The following is a 21,634-nucleotide window of genomic DNA, read 5'->3' as shown; positions in this document are numbered from 1 at the left end:
TGTAACGGAAACCACCCAGCCAGTTATAAAGGATGTGAATTAAGAAAACAATTACAACATAAACTGTTCCCGCCCCTACGAAGCAGAACAATCACTAACACACAAGCCCAACAGGACAGCACAAATCCTGAAATAATACCAAATACAGAGCAAGCAATAAACACCAAACCTATCAGCACCAACACCATTGGTGGTCTAAGCTATGCTCAAGTAACCAGCCAACCAACACATACACACAACCAATACCACAGCAATAGTAACAATGACACTGCAGAAATCAAAGAACTGCTCAAACAATCCATAAAGAACACCGAAATGCTAACCAGAATGATAAGCGAACAAAACGCAGTACTCAAACAGCAAACCCAACAAATCACAGTCATGCTACAACTAATTACAAACGTGCTAAGCAAAAAATAAAAACGGACACTCTAAAAATAGCAGCCTGGAACTTAACTCATATCAAATAGATTTACGAAATTGTTTAAAAATATAATTTTGGGCTACAATTGATATATCATAGGATCGTACGCATACAACTAATTTGAATGAAATTACTTAGGTATATTATATTATCCTATTATTAATTTATATTTTGTATTTTAGTTGACAAAATTACTAATATATTCTAAAACTTAATACATGTTCGCTTCTAAATCTCAGTTATTCTTAGTCAACATTTTAATCGAGAGAATTACTAAGTAAAATGAAATTTATTAGAATTTTTAACAAGTATTTATATTTATATTTTTTATTTCGTTTTTAAACTTCTTCTCCAATGTTTTTGTATCAGCTTCTTTTATTAATTTTACCAATTCATTGACCAACTTATGATTACCGGCTGCCAATACTTTTGGTGACATGATATTGAATTCTCCTCCTGGAACAAATCAATTCTTTTATTTAAAAAATCATTAATAATCGTTATTGGTGTTGTTATCAGTATTGTTAAGTTATTAATTTTTCGTAGAGCGATAGCTATTATCTTGATTTTCTATAGCAGGAAATATAGTTTAGTTATCTAAATAATTATAAACAGAAACGGGACACACATACAAAAAGCTGTGTTAAATGTTAATTTAAAAATATGTCAAATACTATAAAATATACTTTTTACGTTGTATTAATGTAATGTATTAACCAGAAAATATAATATTAATATGATCTAAAAGATAAAAATGTGATATAATTATTTAAGAGAGAAAAGGGAAAAGATGAAAGGATGTGCTAAGTCTTAATTTAGTAATATTTAGTATGTCGAATTATTTGAGATTACCGCAAATTGCGTTAGGAGTTATCTACCATTTGTATCTATTACTACACCTCCCGATTCTCGAATAATAAGTACACCAGCAGCTACATCCCATGGCATCAAATTGTCGGTATGGTACCCTTCTGCTGCACCCATTGCTACATAACACAGACTCAATGCCGCTGATCCTATTGTTCGTATCCCATGTGCTATCGAAACGAAAGCTTCCACTCTGCCAAGAGTAATGTCCCTAATGTTCTCGATAGTTGCATAAGAAGCCTCTAAACAAAGTAAGGAATGCTCCAGCCCTGAAAACACGTTATACGTGTACATTTTAGTGACTATTCAGTTACTAAATTATGCTATAGGAAGTAGAGATATTCGATTCTCTTCGTCAGTTGAAAATTGCATTGAGCTCGATGTCAAAGCATTATCATAGTTTTACCATTTTTCGTTTATTTTTCATCTCAACGTTTGCTGTGTTTTAATTTATCGAAGATAATAAATTAATGGAATTAATCCTAACAGATTAGAATAGAAAATTCGAAGCCAAATATAAAAAAGTAATTAATAAATAATAGTAACAAAAATATTAATATTACTATATAATACGAAATAATTCATAGCGAATGAATTTGCAATATCGTTGAGATTTGTAGTCGTTTTTCTCAATATAAATGATATAAAATATGAGAATCAGTTAAACTTATTCTACATACTTTACAATACATTATATTATGTCAAAACATACTACTAGAAATCGGAAAGAAAACAATACTTTATTTCGGTTTGTCAATTTCAATAATTAATTATATATAAAATATGCATTGTATTAGATTGTATTAGAGAAATATATAAAACATACATTTGTAAACTCACTTTCTATACTAGAGCTTTTAATAAGCTTCCCATTTAAGTAGGCTCCTCGTCCTCTCTTAGCTGTGAATAATTGTTCTAATACAGGATTATAAACAATACCAATTTCTAGTTCTTTTTTTACTGCCAGTCCAATTGATATACAAGTGAAAGGAAAAGAGTGTACAAAATTTGTGGTTCCATCAATCGGGTCAATGATCCACGTGGGATCGTCTGTTAATTCTGGTAAATGATTTGTGGACGAAACTGTTTCTTCAGCAATAAATCTATAAATGATATAAATATGACATCAATTCATTGTTACATGTTTCATAGTACAAAACTGTATATATAATATACACAGGGTTCGGCCAAATAACATGTAAGAGTGTGCAGGACATAATTCCTTGTAGAGTGTTCTGCCGCGTAACACATCTGCACGCCATGCCGCGCGGCTTAACAGCCAACGGTCTACGTGCCGTACTTCGAATCCTCCATAGGCCTAAGGACCCACCATAAAGTTGAAATCCTAACTGCATTGTTCGCACACATGGTCTGAGTCAATCTGCTGCCCGAAAAGACTTTCTAATTCTAGAAGTGTTTTCGGCCGGTTTTTAGAAAGGTCCTTGGGTTTATTACGTGCTCTTAAGAATTACGGAGAAAGCGGGTAGTAGCCTAACGAAAAAAGCGGAGATCTACCTAACGGAAAATCTGAGTTTCCCTATAAACAATGTCGCACTCCTGCTCGGACAGCCGAGGAGGACGGACGTGTCTAGACGGTCGTCCTCTCCAGGTATAAGTGAATAGTGAAAAAGTGCTTCAAAGTGATAGTGAGGAGGAAATAAAATAGCAATGCAGATACCAACTATGAACATAGCAACAAAAGGAGAAACATATTATATAAAAACCAAACAAATTAACATGGAGACAGAAGAAACAAAAGAGCATCGGGGACAGGAAGATAGCAATTCAGAATATGAAAGATACTACCAGGACCAAAGCTGGAAGCTAGCGAAGGCTAGCAAAAAACGCAAAACAACTACAGACATAAGAGCCATAGGAAACCCAGCTACAGAAAAGCAGCGATGCAAGAATTACCATTAAGTAACTCCTTCAGCTCACTAACGGAAGAAATAGACGCTGACCCCGTAAATAAAACCACTATCCAAACAAATCATATTACAAAACCACCAACAATCTTTGTTGAGGCCCAAATAATAGACCCGCTCATCGATCTACTAAATAATCTAGATGAGAAAAACAACTACACAATAAAGCAAACAAAATTGGAACAAGTAAAAATACAAACAAACACTCCAGAAACATTTAGGAAAGTTATAAAAGCATTAAAAGAAAAAAATGCTATTTACCACACGTATCAGCTTAAAACTGAAAGGAGCTATAAAATTGTTATAAGAGGATTGCATCCTAAAACGAACATACATAAACTAAGCGATGAGTTAGCTAAAATTGGTCATCAAACAAGAACAATAAACAATATAACAAGATTCGACACAAAGCAACCATTACCACTATTCTTAATAGAACTGGAACCCAGAAACAATAACAAGGAAATATATGATATCAAACAAATACTAAACACAATAGTAACAGTCGAACCACCACGACACAAAAAAGATATACCTCAATGCATGCGGTGTCAACAATACGGACACATTAAAAATTATTGCAACAGAAGCCCAGCTTGCGTCAAGTGCGCAAAAAATCACTTAACTATACACTGCCCATATTCTGCAAAAATAGAAAAAGTTAAATGCTACAACTGTAACGGAAACCACCCAGCCAGCTATAAAGGATGTGAAGTAAGAAAACAATTACAACGTAAACTTTTCCCGCCCCTACGAAGCAGGACAAGCACTAACACACAAGCCCATCAGGACAGCACAAAACCTGAAATAATACCAAATACAGAGCAAGCAATAAACACCAAACCTATCAGCACCAACACCATTGGTGGTCTAAGCTATGCTCAAGTAACCAGCCAACCAACACATACACACAACCAATACCACAGCAATAGTAACAATGACACTGCAGATATCAAAGAACTGCTCAAACAATCCATAAAGAACACCGAAATGCTAACCAGAATGATAAGCGAACAAAACGCAGTACTCAAACAGCAAACCCAACAAATCACAGTCATGCTACAACTAATTACAAACGTGCTACGCAAAAAATAAAAACGGACACTCTAAAAATAGCAGCCTGGAACTCAAACGGCCTACGACAACGGGCCCTCGAAATGAAAACATTCATATACAATAATAATATAGAAATACTACTTGTCTCAGAAACACACTTCACTACAAAAAGCTACTTGAAAATACCATACTACACCATATATGATACCAAACACCCCTCAGGAAAAGCTCACGGAGGGACAGCAGTGATAGTCAGAAACGATATCAAACATTATCTACACAGCCAAGTTAACAAAGAATATTTACAAGCAACCACTGTTACAGTTCAAACTAGCAGCAACTACTTCCAGTTGTCAGCAGTATATGTGCCTCCGCGACACAAAATAACAACACAAATGTGGGAAGAATACTTCCAGGACCTAGGGGACAAGTACATCGCAGCGGGAGACTACAACTCAAAGCACACGCTTTGGGGGTCAAGAAACATTACACCTCGAGGCAGAACACTGGAAAAATACATTAGAAATAATAACCTCAATATATTATCCACAGGAACACCGACACATAGGCCGACTGACCTGAACAAAAAACCAGATCTTCTGGACTTTGCAGTTACAAGGGGACTAAACACAAATAAACTAAAAATAACACCCAACTTCGAGCTCAGCTCCGATCATACACCCATAATAATTGAATACAGAAACAAACCAATACACTATAGCAAACCAGAAACACTATGCAATAAAACCCCCAAATGGCAAACTTTCAAAGAAATAATAGAAAGCAAAATAAACTGCAACATCCCGTTGAAAACTCCTGAACACATAGAACAGGCAGTAGCAACATTGACAGCAACTATTCGAGAAGCAGCAAGGACAACCACTACACCCGAATCAACCAGCAGACAAACAATAACAATTCCGCAAGAAATACTCGACAAAATCAGAGAAAAAAGAAAGCAAAAGCAAAATGGCAAAAATACAGAACTCGAGAAAACAAAAAACACTTAAACAAACTTGCAAAGGAAATAAAAAACAAAATAAAGGAGCACAACGATAACGAATTCGCAAAGTTCATAGGACACTCTCCACACACGAGAACACCAACTATTCTCTATGGAAAGCCACGAAAAAAATAAGGAAGCCAATAATACCCGTCCCATCAATCAGAAAAGCAGATAACACATGGGCAAGAAGCAACGAAGAACAAGCTGAAGAATTCTCCAACCACCTCTGCAACACATTCACACCACACATTATCAACAACAGCAACCTCAAAAGTCATACGGAGGAGGATCCACAAACCACTATTACCACAACCGACAAGGAATACACCATACCTAAAACATCAGCACAAGAAATTAAAAACATAACTGATAAAACAAAAAACAACAAAGCACCAGGAATCGACCTAATCAATGGCAAAATCTTGAAAAACCTTCCGCCAAAAGCAATAAGACTAATGACAATAATATTCAATGCAATTCTAAGAATTCAATACTTCCCCAAACCATGGAAATTAGCACAGATCAAAATGGTACATAAACCAGGCAAAGACCCGCACCAAACTGCATCTTACAGACCAATATCACTGCTTCCAGTATTTTCCAAAATACTGGAAAAGATAATATACGACCGCATAAAACCAATAATAGAGACAAAAAAACTAATACCGGATCACTAATTTGGTTTCAGAAACAAACACTCCACGATAGAGCAAATGCACAGGCTTATGAACGAAATAATAGTAGCACTAGAAAAAAAGGAATACTGCACAGCCCTCTTTATAGACATAGAGAAAGCATTCGATAAAATTAACCATGAAAGTCTACTACAAACAATTAGGAAACAATTCCCGGAGCAAATACACCAATTAATAAAATCCTACCTAAACAGCAGAACCTTCGCAATAAAAATCAAGGACACACATTCTCAAGTTAAAGACATCAAGGCCGGGGTACCACAAGGAAGCGTCCTAGGCCCAATACTATACACATTATACACGGCGAACATACCAACAACTACCAACAGCACAGTATTGACATTCGCGGACGACACAGCTATACTAATCAGGCATACTAACCCAGAAACGGCAGTCAAAATACTACAAGAACATATCATAAAAATAGAAAATTGGCTACAAGAAAAACAAATAAAAGCAAACCCCAATAAATGCAACCATATTACATTCACGCTACGAAAAAAGATACCTCCAAACATCCTATTGAACGGCACGCATATAACGCAAACAAAGCATGTCAAATACCTAGGACTCCATTTAGATCAAAAACTCACCTGGAAACTACACATCAAATCAATAGTAGAAAAAATACAGAAAACAAGGAGACAAATGCATTGGCTAACAAGCCAAAAATCCAAACTAAGCACAGAAAATAAATTAAAAATATATAAAACGATCATAAAACCAATCTGGACGTACGGAATACCACTATGGGGGACGGCAGCAATGAGCCATATAAACAAAATAGAGGTAATACAGGCTAAAATCCTCAGAACAATAGTAAACGGACCTTGGTACGTCAGAAACGAAGATATACGAAGGGACCTGGGAATGCTAACGGTCAAGGAAGAAATTAGCAGATACTCCGAGAAATACAAATCAAGAATAGCAACACACACAAACCGGCTAGCCGCGGAAACATACAAAACCATAAACATGGACAGAAGACTAAAAAGGAAGCACCCAGCAGACCTTATAAAGGACATAACCTAACAGACACGAGGATGGTACCCCGCTGGGGGTAGCCACCAACATGCTAATTTAACCGTTAAAAAATTCCACCAAATGTCCAAATTGGACAAATTGTGAATTTTAATAAATAAATAATTAAATAAATAAAAAAACAATGTCGCCTAGGACCCAAGTTGGTAGGAGGCTTCTTCCTCCTCTCTTCCTTCCTAACATTGGTCCTAACCAATCGACATCGCGGATTATTGCCCTCACTTTCCTAACTAAAAATGTAAGCAACGAATCCGCGTTCTTCGTTCAAAGGGCACACCCATACCGAGCTGTCCTCCGTATTCACATCAGAATAAACTTCAGAGTTTTCCATCGTCTCTCACGGTGACTAGATTTCCTGCATTCCCGATAACTCTCACCGTTCCTATATCTCTCAGAGTTTCCTACCCAGTTCGCTGTTGAGTGCCGAAGCGTGCGGACGTGTCTCTAGTGCCCAGTGAAGTTCGAAAGTATCACGTGTCACCCAGCCGTCGAAAGTGAACACAACGTGCTCTTATCCTCCCAAGTGTTTCCTATCCGTCAGAGAGAAGAAAAGCCTACGCACCTAACTCCAACCCGAACCTTGCCTCATAGCCTCACGACTAGTTACTTATATTGAAATAGCTAGCTCGATGATGGCCCAGCAATCACGACAGGCTCTCCTGTGCAAACTCACAACTACCCCGCACTACTCCCCCCGTGGCAGAAGTGCAGCAGATCCCCACGTGCCAACGACGCCAATAAGGCGAAAAAACGCAAAATTGAACCACCAAACACAAACTCGAACCAACAGCCAACAACACAAATTAACACTCACAACAGGTTCGCAATATTGGAATCCTCAAACGACGCCATAGAAATCGCAGGCCCGCCACCAAACCACCACGCACTGAGAAGCCCCCCTCCCCCACCAATATTTGTTAATGATGTCATCGACATCCAGACAATGATCAAGTCCTTAGAGAGAGATATCTCCAAGGAGGACTACAACCTGAAGATCACCAACAACCAAGTCAAAATCCTGCCGTCGAATCCAGAAGCCTACAGGAAGCTTACCAAGACACTTAGGGCCCTGAACGCCAATTTCCACACCTATCAACTCAAAGAAGAGAGACCTTTTCGGGTGATGCTACGAAACATCCACCACTCTGCAGACATCGACGAGCTAAAAACCGAACTATCTAAACTCGGCCACGAAGTCATCAATGTCAGCAACATAAGGCATAGAGTCACGAAAGACCCGTTATCCCTATTCTTTATCGACTTAAAACAGAAACCCAACAACAAGGAAATCTACAACACCAGTCGCCTAATGAACGCCATCGTAAAATTCGAACCACCGCAAACCAAAAAGGAGATAGTGCAATGCAAAAGGTGCCAAAGATCTGCACACGCAGAAATACTGCAACCATACCTTCCGCTGTGTCAAATGTGCAGGAACACACCCCACCGACCAATGCAGGAAATCACCGGAAACCCCAGCGAAGTGCATCCACTGTCAAGGTGACCATCCTGCCAACTACAAAGGCTGCGCAGCCTACAAAACTCTGTACTGAAACAAGTACCCCAAACTTAGAACAAAAGAGGTAAATTACCAAACACCCAGCTCGCCGAAATTCACCTTTACCCCAATCCCCCCAACCAATCAAACACCCAGCCCTATCAAACTCACCACTCCCTCAAACTCCTATGCCCAAGCGGTACAAGGCACTCGAAATACACCAAATAGCCACAGGGATCCTCCCCAAAATAGTGCCCCCACCTCACTAATACAGACAACGTCTCTAGACTCGAAAAGCTAATTGAGAAACACTCAGAGCAAATAAACAATTTGCTATCGCTATTAACACTCATCATGGATAAATTAATACGCCCCGACACAAAATAAAACCAAGACGCATAGCTCTGTGGAATGCCAACGGTCTAGCGCAACGCAAACTTGAACTAGAACTATTCTTAAAACAACAGCAAATCGATGTGATGCTCATATCCGAAACCCACTTCACCGACAAAAACTACCTCAAAATACACGGCTACAACTTCTACCACACCCAACACCCCAGCGGAAAGGCCCACGGCGGCACCGGAATCATAATCGAATCAAACATTAAGCACTACGAACTTCCACCATTCTAGAAAGACTACCTCCAAGCAACAAACGTAGCAATAGAAGACTGTCATGGTACAATCACCACTTCAGCTGTATACTGCCCTCCCAGACACTCCATCGCCAAAGAAGACTTCGACAACTTCCTGGACACCCTGGGCAATAGATTCATATCCGGAGGAGACTACAACGCTAAACACACCCAATGGAGCAGCAGACTGGTTATAGTAAGAGGCAAAAACCTCCTCAACAGCATAATAACCAACAACCTCAACTAGCTTACCACATACGAACCCACACACTGGCCCACCGACACAAACAAAATACCCGATCTCCTTGATTTCCTCATAACTAAAAATATCTCGTCAAGACACGTCCAAATCAATTCCTCGGCTGATCTCTCCTCTGATCATTCCCCCGTGATAGTAACAGTCAGTTCAACTATCATCGAGAATACACCTAATGGCTCCATTCATAACCAACACACCAACTGGCAGCTCTTTAGAGAAGTCTTTACCCACACAACTTCAGCCTCAACCTCACTAAAAACCAATGAAGAAATCGAAGCAGCCACGGAATACCTAAACGCGAGCATAATAAACGCTATCCGCGTCTCCACACCGGCAAAAACATCCATCAGCAATCACGAATACCCCCAGTACATACTAAAAAAAATAGCTGAAAAACGTAGACTAAGAAGGATATGGCAGACCCACAGAACACCGGAGGACAAACGCAAACTAAACAACGCAACTAGAAAACTATCCAGAACCATAAAAAACTACAATAATGACCGTTTTCACAAATATCTTGCCAGCTTGTCCCCCACAGCCGACTCTAACTACTCACTATGGAAAGCCTCCAGGAAACTCACGCGCCCCCCACAAATAATACCTCCAATCTGCCGTCCGCAGGGTGGATGGGCGCGTAGCCCTATAGAAAAAGCCAACCTATTTGCCAAACACTTGACTGAAGTATTCCAACCCCATTCCTCCATAGCTGCAGCGGACGTCACCGAATACCTGCACACTCCCTTCCAAATGTCCCCTCCTATTGAACCCTTCACTTCTGCAGAGATCATAGAAGCAATCAGTCGCCTAAACCCCAAGAAAGCGGCAGGTCACGACCTAATAGGAAATAAAGCAATTAAGGAACTTCCCATAAATAGGGATTGCACTCATCGCATCAATCTTTAACGCTATCCTCCGCCTTCAACATTTTCCGAAGGCTTGAAAAATCTCACTGATCACCCTCATCCCCAAACCCGGTAAACCAATATATGAAACCAGCTCCTATCGCCCAATCAGTCTTTTACCTACCCTGTCTAAACTATTCGAGAGGATGCTCACGAATCGTCTCCTTCCACTCCTAGAAGAATTGAAAACACTCCCAGATCACCAATTCGGCTTCCGAAAACAACACTCAACAGTAGAGCAAATCCACCGCATAACCCACATGGTCAGCCAAACCCTTGAAAAGAAAAAATACTGCTCAGCGGTGTTCCTAGACATCCAACAGGCATTCGATAAAGTATGGCATGAAGGGCTACTCTACAAGCTTAAAAAAATCCTATCCCACCCATACTACTCCATCTTAAAATCCTACCTAACCAACAGACAATTCATAGTTAAATGCCTAGACGCCACTTCCGCAACATTCCCAATAGAATCCGGCATACCACAAGGTAGTGTCCTCGGACCCCTACTGTTCTCCATGTACACTGCCGACTTACCCATATCAAACGAGGTAACAGTAGCAACATTTGCCGACGACACAGCACTATTAACTACCCACTCTGACCCGGCAATTGCCTCATCCACTCTCCAGCCAAGTCTCGACTCCATGGAAAAGTGGTTCCAAAAATGGGGCTTTAAAATAAACGAAAAAAAATCCTCTCATGTAACCTTCACGCTCCGAAAACAAACCTGCCCCCAGGTCACCATTAACAACACAATAATCCCAAGCAAGAACTCCGTAAGATACCTGGGCATGACCCTGGACAGGAGGCTAACTTGGAAAAAACATATCTCAGAAAAAACAAAGCAACTAAAAGAAAAACTAAGAAAATTCTATTGGCTCACGGGCCGACGCTCCAAACTAAACATACAGAACAAAATAGCCCTCTACAAGGCCGTAATAAAACCTGTCTGGACCTACGGAATCCAACTATGGGGAAGAGCAAGTAACTCCAACATTGAAATACTCCAACGCTTCCAATCGAAAACGCTATGATCCCTATTAAATGCACCCTGGTATGTTACCAACGAAACAATCCACCGTGACCTCAAGATACCTACAGTCAAAGATGAAATACACAAGTCCAGAAGCAGATATAACACAAGAGTCAACAACCACCACAACCCACTAGTCACCCAACTAGTGGACACGACGGACCAGATCCGCAGACTAAAAAGAAAATACCCTCTAGATTAAATCCTTAGTTTCTACTAGAACCAACAATATAAAGCTATTATAATCCATGTCATTGTATCACGCCAAATTAAGTTACTGAAAATTCTCAACGAGAATTGATTGTAAATATTCTAATAAATAAAAAAAAAAAGAGTTTCCTACCACTCTCAAAGTGCCTACACGGTCTAAAGCTCCTATAGCTCTAACGCTCTCATCTAAGAATAATCCTTCTCCTCGTTATCTGTATCTTAAACAACGGCGTTACTATTTTGTGTGATTGTATAAAGTCATGGAAATATATATCTTTTATAACTCTGTGAATCACAGTGTTATACCACAACAACTACCCCTATTATCCTAATCGAAATACGGGGACCGAACTATTCGTGGTGTCGATTATTCTAATCGTAGCGGGAATTTACGACTCCCGTTGACGCGTATTCTAACGACCGCGTCTCTCCGCGATAGCTCGAAAATACATAGAGAAATAAGAAAAAATACAGAATAAATCTTTTTCATTCTCAGCTTAGTTTACAAGAAAATCGTGTTTGAAAATTTATCAAGTATATTTGAACATGGCTAATTTCAGACTAGACAGGACTAAATAATCCATAGGAGGTCATTTTACGTGTGAAAATAAGTCGAAAATGCAAAATATAATTTTTTCTCAAGACGGTTTGTTCTCGAAAAAATAAATTTGAAAATTTATCACAAGCATATAAGTGCGAGATCGATTCTTAACTAAACATGATCGATTTTTCTTGAAAATAAAGCCTTAAACGGAAAAATTTTATTTTATACTTTTCATTTATTTCCGCTTTTACAATAATATCATATTGATTATTCACTCAGATCCAGTCGGTCATATTAGCCATGTTCAAGTATAAATTGAAATTTCAAACTCAGTTTTTTCGAAAATTAAGCCGACAATGAAAAAATTTTAATCTATATTATTTTCTTATTTTTCCATAAAGAATCACGTCGTTCCAGCTTTTACTTGTTATTCGGCCGGACCCTGGCAGATAGTAAAAAATGAATATTTATGAGAAACATACTTGTGTGTTGGAAACTCTTTGGCCAAGCTATATATTAAAATTTCTTCAACTTTCTTGTCAAATTGAGTTACTAGATCCCAATCTCCAGCTTTAGTTTCGATATTTTTGCATCCTTCAATTGCATCCCGAATTACCTAAGCAATACAGAAAAAAGTTGCTTCTTTCTTTGTCAATTGTTTTCACTTTAGAATTTTTTTAATTTAACGTTTAATTTAACTAAAAGACCATTCGATCTTATTTGTTGAAATGTTTCAAAACATTCTGAACAGTTGCGTAGGAAGCACTCGTATTTTACATACATATAAGATTATCATGTACACAAATGATAATATAGGTATGATAATCGTATAACGTAATCCATATTGATTAGTGATAAAGGATTATAGAAAATAATAATAATTTGACGAAGAAGAATTTCTTTTACTTATGACACACACACACACACACACACACACACACACACACTCGATATTCTCGTAAACAAAGCCTTAAATGAGAAAATTTTATTCTAAATTTTGTTCTAATTTTTTCATAAGAAATCACCTCCCCGCTTTTACACGTTATTCGGCCGTACCCTGCATATATATTATTTCATAAATTTTTATAAATATATATAACAAATATATAATATCATAATGTATATGTAAACATACAATAAAAATGTGTAATGTATTTAAAAAAAGGAAAAAGAATATATATCATATACAGAAACAGAAAGATAATAACTGTAACTTCATAGACAAATTATGAAGAACTATCGATTTAATTTATTCATACATCAAAGTCTCGGTCCGCTGCCATGTCACAATTATAAAGTTTACTCTGCAACTCGTGGAAAGTTAGAGGAAGAGCGTAGTTAGAGCAAGAAACAATAACAATGAAACATAGTGTAGATCTTTTTTGTTTTTATGTTTCCCTTGTATTTCATGCTAAGTTTTACAACATTAATGCTAACACATCATTTAAACTAATCATTTTTCAACGCAAGTATCTTAATATTTTTTTGCAGAATATTAAAAATTGAAGTATGAAAAGTGCGCTGTTCCATTTACCCTTTGAGTGCTGAATACTCGCGGCCTATGCCGTCTGTACGGACGGCGCGCATCTAGCGCTGACGATCGCTGTAGACGGAATACTTTTTCGTTAGACTGAACTCTATTGATTGACTATTCAAAACGCAAATCGTAATAAGTTATAGTAATTCTTTTGCACGAGATTAAATGATTCAAGAGCGTTATTTTTTAGTTATTTTTAATTATTTATTATAAACATTGAAATTTACAGTTAACTAGAATTTGGGTAATAAACTAGAAAACAATAAACTAGAAAACTAAATTTAGTAAATATAACACAAGTTAATAATTTAGTTGTGTGTGAAAAATTCAGTACTTGAGAAAATTAAAAAAACCAGATGTAGAGTTTTCTTACAAGTGGTGACCACTTCAACAATAACGAGGCACTATTGGCATTTGTTTACTGCCGTAAGGAATGCATTTATATTTATTTCACACAAACGTAATAGTATTACTTCTGCGTAGGTGTTCGGAAAAATTGAAAAACACATACATGCGTCCTTAGTTCACACCGATAGCTTTCGCCAAACACCTATATGCGCCCACAGTACTCTAAGGGTTAAAAAAAATAGAGGTGATTTTCACTTTTCATCAAAGTAAAGTTTTTTTTTGAAATTCATAATATTGCAATTTGTAGTCGATTGAAAGCTGATAAGCATTTGTTTGATGCATCTTTTTGTCCGACTGTAATTTTATCATATTATATTTCTTTACCATATTATTATTTACCGTGTATATTCTACTATACTCGCCAGTGTTCGTATTTATTTTTACTTTAATTTTTTATTAACAAAAACATCTACAATCTTTGTTACCCTTTTTACACCTCAGTCGCCTATGTCTGTAAAATTATTTAAAGGACAATTATGGTATTAAGATATAAATCATGTGAAGTAAGTCAGAAGTAACGGAGTGAAGTTTGTGCACCTCATATGTTTTGTAATAAGTGGTCATTTCTGATTATTTAAAATATTTGGCAATTTGTTGACAATTAACTATTGTGGCCAGTCCGCTCTTCAGTTTCCTGATTCGTTTTGTATCCCAAGTTTATTATTTTTGCTAAACTTTATTTAATGTAACGTAAACACAACATTGACTTTCAATTTTCCTTTTAATATCAGAGTTGAATAGTAATTCGCTTGAGAATATGTTACATTTAACCTCAAAATCTTCAGTCACCTGATCACAATTCGCTGTTAAACAATATGATAGGGAAACTTATTACTCTTAAGAAATATTCGTCTAATAAAAGTATGTGTCATTTGTATTTATAGATATTTAAAGAACGTCTTGCATTATTTAACTAAAGTTATAACTGAGTTCTGAGTGTTATAAAGCATACAATTTATTTATTTGAGTTTACAATAAAGAACGTAAGATTAATCATTAGCTTGTTTATATAAGGTATAAATATACATTAGTTTTATAAATGCAATGATTTTTGTTTTTAAGTTTAACTAATAATTGTCAAAATTGATAGCTAGTTCAAATGTAACTGACAATTATCTAGACTAGTAGTTAGTTTGTTTATAATTTAACTGATTATAAATTACTATTGATGTATGATATTGAATGTTCGAATTTTGAAAACAATCCTTCAGAAAACTAATTATTGTTTAATTAACTCTTTGTGATAAAAAGTGTGAGAAAAGATCTTTTCTCAAAAAGTTTTAAATACAGTTAATTGCATAAAATTTTTATAGAAATCTCAGGCCCTGGATACCTTTTCAATTCTCCGCAGATAATTTTTTTAAAAATACCGATAAAATTACATGCAATTATTTACTTGTCTGACCAGTTTTGTAGCAATACCAGCATGACCTCTGGTATACCTGAAAATTGTTACAATTCTTAAATTGAATGAATTAGTGCATAAATAAAATTACTGCCAAATAATTCCCACTTTTGTAAGATCACACAAAATATACAAAATATTATAGAATTCAAACGGATTTTGACGATCTCTTATCTCTATTTTAAAGATATAAATTTTTTCTAATTTCTACATTTTTACATTTTAGAACTATCATCATTCCGTCAGTAAATATAAAAGAAAATATAAAAGATTCTATCTTTATACTTCTTTCTCTATTTCCTGCCTGTGCCTCTTTCTTTCTGTTCTTATTTCGTTTTCTCTGAAAATCTAATAAATGTGTCTTAAAACCATTTACAATTAGTAATGCTCCATAACGAAGTGGAATGAATCTAAATGATTATATCAAATATACAATTTTGTCGGTAACTGGCTTTATTACATATTATATATTTTTATAATATATTTTATAATATAATATAATTTTGATAATATAATTATATATAATTTATATAATTATATATTTTCAAGAAATTTCAAAAGTATATATATATATTTGTTAATAACTTTATAGTTGTCTCGCAAATAGCAATGTTATATACTTTTTAACTTCAATTCGTGTAATTGTATAATTTAGAGTACATCTTTTGTTATATATTCAACATATACGTAACAATCCATGAAATTTTTTGTACGATTATAAAATATATGTATGTATAAATGTCATTATAAGTAAATGGAGCAATTATTGCTAAATAGTATTTACATTATTTTTTGTATCGCCAAGTTTCTTTCAGTTTTGATAAATTCATTTTAATTTTTCCAAAGTAAAGCCTACTTTTCCTTTAAAAAAAGTTAAATTATGACATTTAACTTGAAAACTGTAAAAATACTTTCGCTGATTTTAATTAAATATTTGTATGATGTAGTACTAGGAAAAATATTTGACACGTATTTTCTTCGTGCTCCTAATCATGTTGAAGGAAACAGTTATGAGTTCATCAAATATTATGGGTATTTCATCAAATATTTATTTATTTTATAGTTAAACGCAAGCTGTGGAAGTTATAAATGATATAAGATGCTTTCAAAAATTTATATCAAAAATCAGTAACAAACGGTAAGTTATACATTATTGGACCTCCACAAAATTTTGTGACAAGCAGAATTCAACATTAATCAGAAAAAAGAATTGTGAAAGTACTGAAAAAATATTTTAATTCGCAACTTACGTCGTTAGATAATAGGTGAACCGTACTGCTTAATTTTTGAGTATTAACTTTCAGTGTCAATTTCATTTTTTATGCAAAATATTCAATTGATGATTTCTATTGTGTAAAGTACAAATTCTAGATTAAAATAAAGTATTCTAAAGCTGAGTAATTCAACCCAAACTTCTGTGAGCCACCTACATTCAATGGCATCAGTCGAAGCTATTGGAGGTTAATAACAAAAAATAGAAGATTTACAGAGATGAACAAATAAATTACTGGATATTTGGAAAAGAATTATAGATAACAATCAATATTTTATTCAAGATTGATTATTAGTCTAAGAAATTCTATTTACAAAAAATCAATTCATATTTTTTCAGAAAAAACAGACAAAATTTTCGAATCATTCTAGTAGTATAAGCACTTCTATAATTATAAATATTCTTATTGATCATAAAGCATTTACGTATTGTTATCTGTATCATTGAATTATTCAATGAAATGTAGGTTGTATTCCATAAAGTGAAGTAAACATATCCATTTCCACAGTTCCCTCCCAAATGAATTTTTTAATTTGTTAATCTAACTGATTTAATTTATAAATTAAAAATACCTTCCCAGATTCGATGGTGAGCTTCAAAACGAAATCGTAATAACAATTCAATTCTTGTTGATCGATCATATTGACTAAATAGGGATCACTGACTTGCTGCCACTGTACTAACGGGTTGTTTAAACTAAACATTCGTTCGCGAAAGCTCTGCTTTTATGCTACGATGTGAACCCCCACTACAAATTTGTCGTCGTATTATTTAATATGATTCCATTGTTGTATTGATTCCATGAGTTCTATTCCATCTCATGTATGGTATAGGTGATTAATACTATCTGATTTCATGTAGCTGTAATTAGTTTGTAAGAAATTATTGATTATTACTGAATAACAGAAAACTGTTTTCAAGCCTATATCATGCTAAAATTTTATGTTGTTCGAAATACCAATATTAAATTCAAGTATACTGTGATCACCATTCACGTTCATATATATATATATATATATATATGCACGTCACAACAAAATACATCATACATCACATCGACAGGTTGACCCATTTTTCTTTTTTACAAAAATGAATGATGATGAATGGTGGTGAACGGAAAAAGTAATAAAAACATGCGGTCGGACACCAATGACGTTGAATAAAATAAAATAGCATTCAAGATTAAACTTCATTCCGGAACATTACGTTTTTTTAAACTCTTCTTGGTATTACTTTTTATTTTCTTATATTACTCGACGAATAAAGTTGAAATATATCAGTTTTGAGTATAAGAATAAATTTGTTCAAATTTATGCGTACTTAAAATTTGAAAAACTCTTTAAAGCGTTAATCTTTATCGATATTATGAATGCTATTGCTGTAGTATTGGTAGATCATCTTTCCGACCACCTAAAGGTAGTCGATAACCCTTTGTCCAAAATAATATTTAATGTATTTTTTGGAAGTCATTGGGATCTGCCCGCTATTTTCAAAACAATTAAAAGAGGTTTCGTTAAAATCCATGAAAATATCACACATCGATAGGTTCACCGAAAAAGTATACTCATACTTTTCAATCAATCTAATATATTTAAACAGTCGTTTTTCTAAAAAAAAACCTTTAACCGCACGTTATTAAAACATCATTTATATTTATCAAAATAATTTCCACCTGATTCAATATACATTCTCAGTAACTATAGTTTCATTATGGATTCGTAAGAATGAGACTTTTATAGTTTCTTTTAAAATAATGTGTGCATTAAAACGTTGCTTAAATAGAATCGTAACTTTCACAATAGTTCCTTTCTTTTAATTTAAAATCCTGTAAGAAAATCATATGAATAGTTTCATTATTCACAATGAATAGCAATAAAATATATATTTATATACTACTATAGATGTTCTTAACAAATGCTTCTTTAATATGGCCAATTAATAATAAAAAATAGCATATTAAATTCAAATTTTAACGATACGACATTTCCTTACTGTCACCTAATACGTAAAGTTAAATTTGAATTAGATCAGCTTCTTGTGCATCGATAATGATATTAATGGATTTGACGAAATATTTGTAACTTAATATTTCACACCACGTTCTCGTATGCAGTTCGTGCTGCGCCTAAACGACGTATACAACACACAAATATACTTGTTATCTGCACAAGTGAAACAATCTTTTATAGCAAATCAATCGAAAATGTACTGACCAATATTCATTAGTTGGCATAGTGCATACCGGCCGATACGTTTAGCGTTAACTCTTTACACTCCGAAAAATGTTACAATCAACTCTACCAAGTCTTTACAAGGATATTTTTTAATTTAATAGTTTTACCTCGAAAAGAAACAACTATATGTACATATCTGAAATTATTTGTAGATTTGTGGATTCTTCCTATTGCATTTTTTGTTAACGAAAACAAAATCAAAAAATAACTTTCTAGAATCATCTTCGCGCTGCAATCATTCTGATAGAGAAATTATACACAAGATTGATAATTGTATAGTTATAGTGATATGTTTTTTTACATTCCATAAGTAAAATTTATGTTTAACGATGATAAGCCTAGCTTTTTTACTAATTTAGACCTTTGAAAAATTCCATAAATTCTAGTATAGGGTGGACTTATTGATATTTAAATGAATTTATTATTTCATCAGTGAGGTCTAATATATATTTATTCAACATTTGTATTATATTACATTATTATATATATAATATATATAATATATATATTATATATATATATATTATATAATATTATATAATATTATATATATATATATTATATATATTATATAATATATATTATATATATAATATATAATATATATAATATATATATTATATATATATATATTATATATATATATTATATATATATATTATATATATATATATTATATATATATATTATATATATAATTTATATATTATTATATATATTATATATTAATATATATTTATTCAACATTTGTATTATATTACATTATAAATTTTTGTCTAAAAGTAAAATTGCTCGTTATGAAAACAATGGTTATGTAAATGTAAATGTCAATCTAAAATAAAAAAATAAAAAACCGGCTTTATTTGTAGCTTCTAATCTTCTAGTGAAATAAAAATACAATTCAAAAAGAGAAGATAGATAATGAACGACGTTCAGTATTTTTTATTAAAAATTATATTTATTGTCTGGAGCCACGCTAAGTATACCCTTGAAAACAAATCTGAAGGTTACAATAGTTATATAAACAATAGTTATATAATGTATATTTATTACATATATTTTGTAAAATTTTACGTATTTTTTATAAACCTCACATATAAAATTTTAGTTTAAAAAAATTTAATAAAAAATTTCTTATTAATCAATCCATCTCTGATTACTTAATAATGTAAGAAAATGTAACACATTTAATTGAAAATATTTGCACTATTTTACGGAGAAAAAATTGTGTTGGATTATGATGTAATCTTGAAGGGAAATTTCAATTTCAGAACTATATTACGAATAGGTCGAATTTTAAGCCGTGGAGTTATTAAGAAGCCAGTAAAATTCCATTTATCTGAACTCTGTTTATTGGCACGAAATTCTAGTTAGATCCAATTAACTAAAGTCCTATGGAGAAATTGAATCCATTTAACTGGCCGTGAACTTCTATTATTTAAATAAGAAATCATAGGTAGTGGGGAGAATCAATAAATTCCTATTATATAAGCTCTAGTTATATAAACTGTTTGTCGTTTGAGGGGGTCAGATAAATAAAGCATTGTTTAGAAGAATTAGATTTTACAGTTTGTTGCAATGTATTATCTACTTGATATTAAATTATCTAAGTAAATTATTCACAAGCTATGTTGATCAACTTTATAAATTAAGAAGTAAAGAAAAATGATGGTATTAAAAAACCTTATATTTTCTAATGTATCTTGATATTTCTAATTATTTCGTCATGACCTGGAGTATATACATATAGGAATAAGTTTATCTTTTATTAGAAGCTATTTTATGTTTTATGAAATTGCAGTAAGTAAATATGATTAATTTAACCTCTGTGAGACTCATATTATTCATACATTGTACATTCCTGTGCTGTTACACTGGCTCATTGGTATATAAAATTAAAGGATAATTTCGTTGATGAAAAATTAATGATATTTAAACTATTATAATTCCGTTGAAAAAATAAAATTGTATAACTACATGAGCTCATTTTAATCCTCTTTCACAATTCTGTGTATATTCTTTTAACAGGTGGTAAAGCGAAGATATTTTCTCTTTTCGAAAATTTTATAAATTCAGATAGCTCTACGGAGTTAAAATTTTTTTGTTTACAACAACGACTGAGACTCGTGGTACTTCGTTCGAACCAAACGTAAACACGACTCTGGCTCGTGGTATTTCATTCAGAACTAACGTAAACATGAGTCAGACTCGTGGTTCCGTTGTTCTCGATATTTTCTTACTTTAGTTACGTGTAATTGTTCGTTACGCTCACACGTTTAGGTTATAATTTCCTAAAAGAATTAAACAATCCTTATACCTATCATACCAGTAAAAAAGAAAATCTAATATTGATGATGGTAGTGAGAAATATATTATTATTGCGGATAGTGATTCGGTAAATACTTCTGATATTGATAGTGATGGTAGCGATATTGTGTTTCCTATTGTGTTTCATTGTTAATTTAAATTAAGTATTAATTTACAAATTGCTATTGATACATTATCCACTTTTAAATAATAAATCATTTTTATTCACTGATGAATCGATCATAATTACTTCCCAGACATCTTAAAAGTATTAGTTGTATCCAAACATGTTTATTATTTCACAATTCCTATTGTTGAGCCGAAATAATGTACATGCCATAAGACGTATACATTTTGCGCAAGTTCG

General features: G+C 33.7%; 1 protein-coding gene across 3 annotated transcripts; it reads right to left on the bottom strand.

Moving 5' to 3' along the window:
• Window positions 1-563: 563 nt before the first annotated feature.
• LOC126924777 (uncharacterized) lies at window positions 564-17,463 on the bottom strand. 3 transcript variants are annotated; one of them, XM_050739613.1, is made up of 5 exons: window positions 17,299-17,463; window positions 12,586-12,719; window positions 2,132-2,394; window positions 1,303-1,560; window positions 564-880 (listed from the first exon to the last, which is right to left on the bottom strand). In XM_050739613.1, exons 1-5 carry the CDS (start codon window positions 17,428-17,430, stop codon window positions 726-728), a joined length of 942 nt encoding a protein of 313 aa, XP_050595570.1. In that variant the 5' UTR covers window positions 17,431-17,463; the 3' UTR covers window positions 564-725. The 3 variants fall into 3 exon arrangements, with proteins under 3 accessions (XP_050595570.1, XP_050595571.1, XP_050595572.1); XM_050739614.1 differs by having other exon boundaries at window positions 1,324-1,560; XM_050739615.1 differs by having other exon boundaries at window positions 695-880; window positions 1,277-1,560.
• Window positions 17,464-21,634: the final 4,171 nt, after the last annotated feature.

Source organism: Bombus affinis, chromosome 15, assembly GCF_024516045.1.
Source record: "Bombus affinis isolate iyBomAffi1 chromosome 15, iyBomAffi1.2, whole genome shotgun sequence".
Lineage (NCBI taxonomy): Eukaryota > Metazoa > Arthropoda > Insecta > Hymenoptera > Apidae > Bombus > Bombus affinis.
Note: the sequence above shows the minus strand (reverse complement) of the source record. Positions and strands in the feature narration are given on the sequence as shown.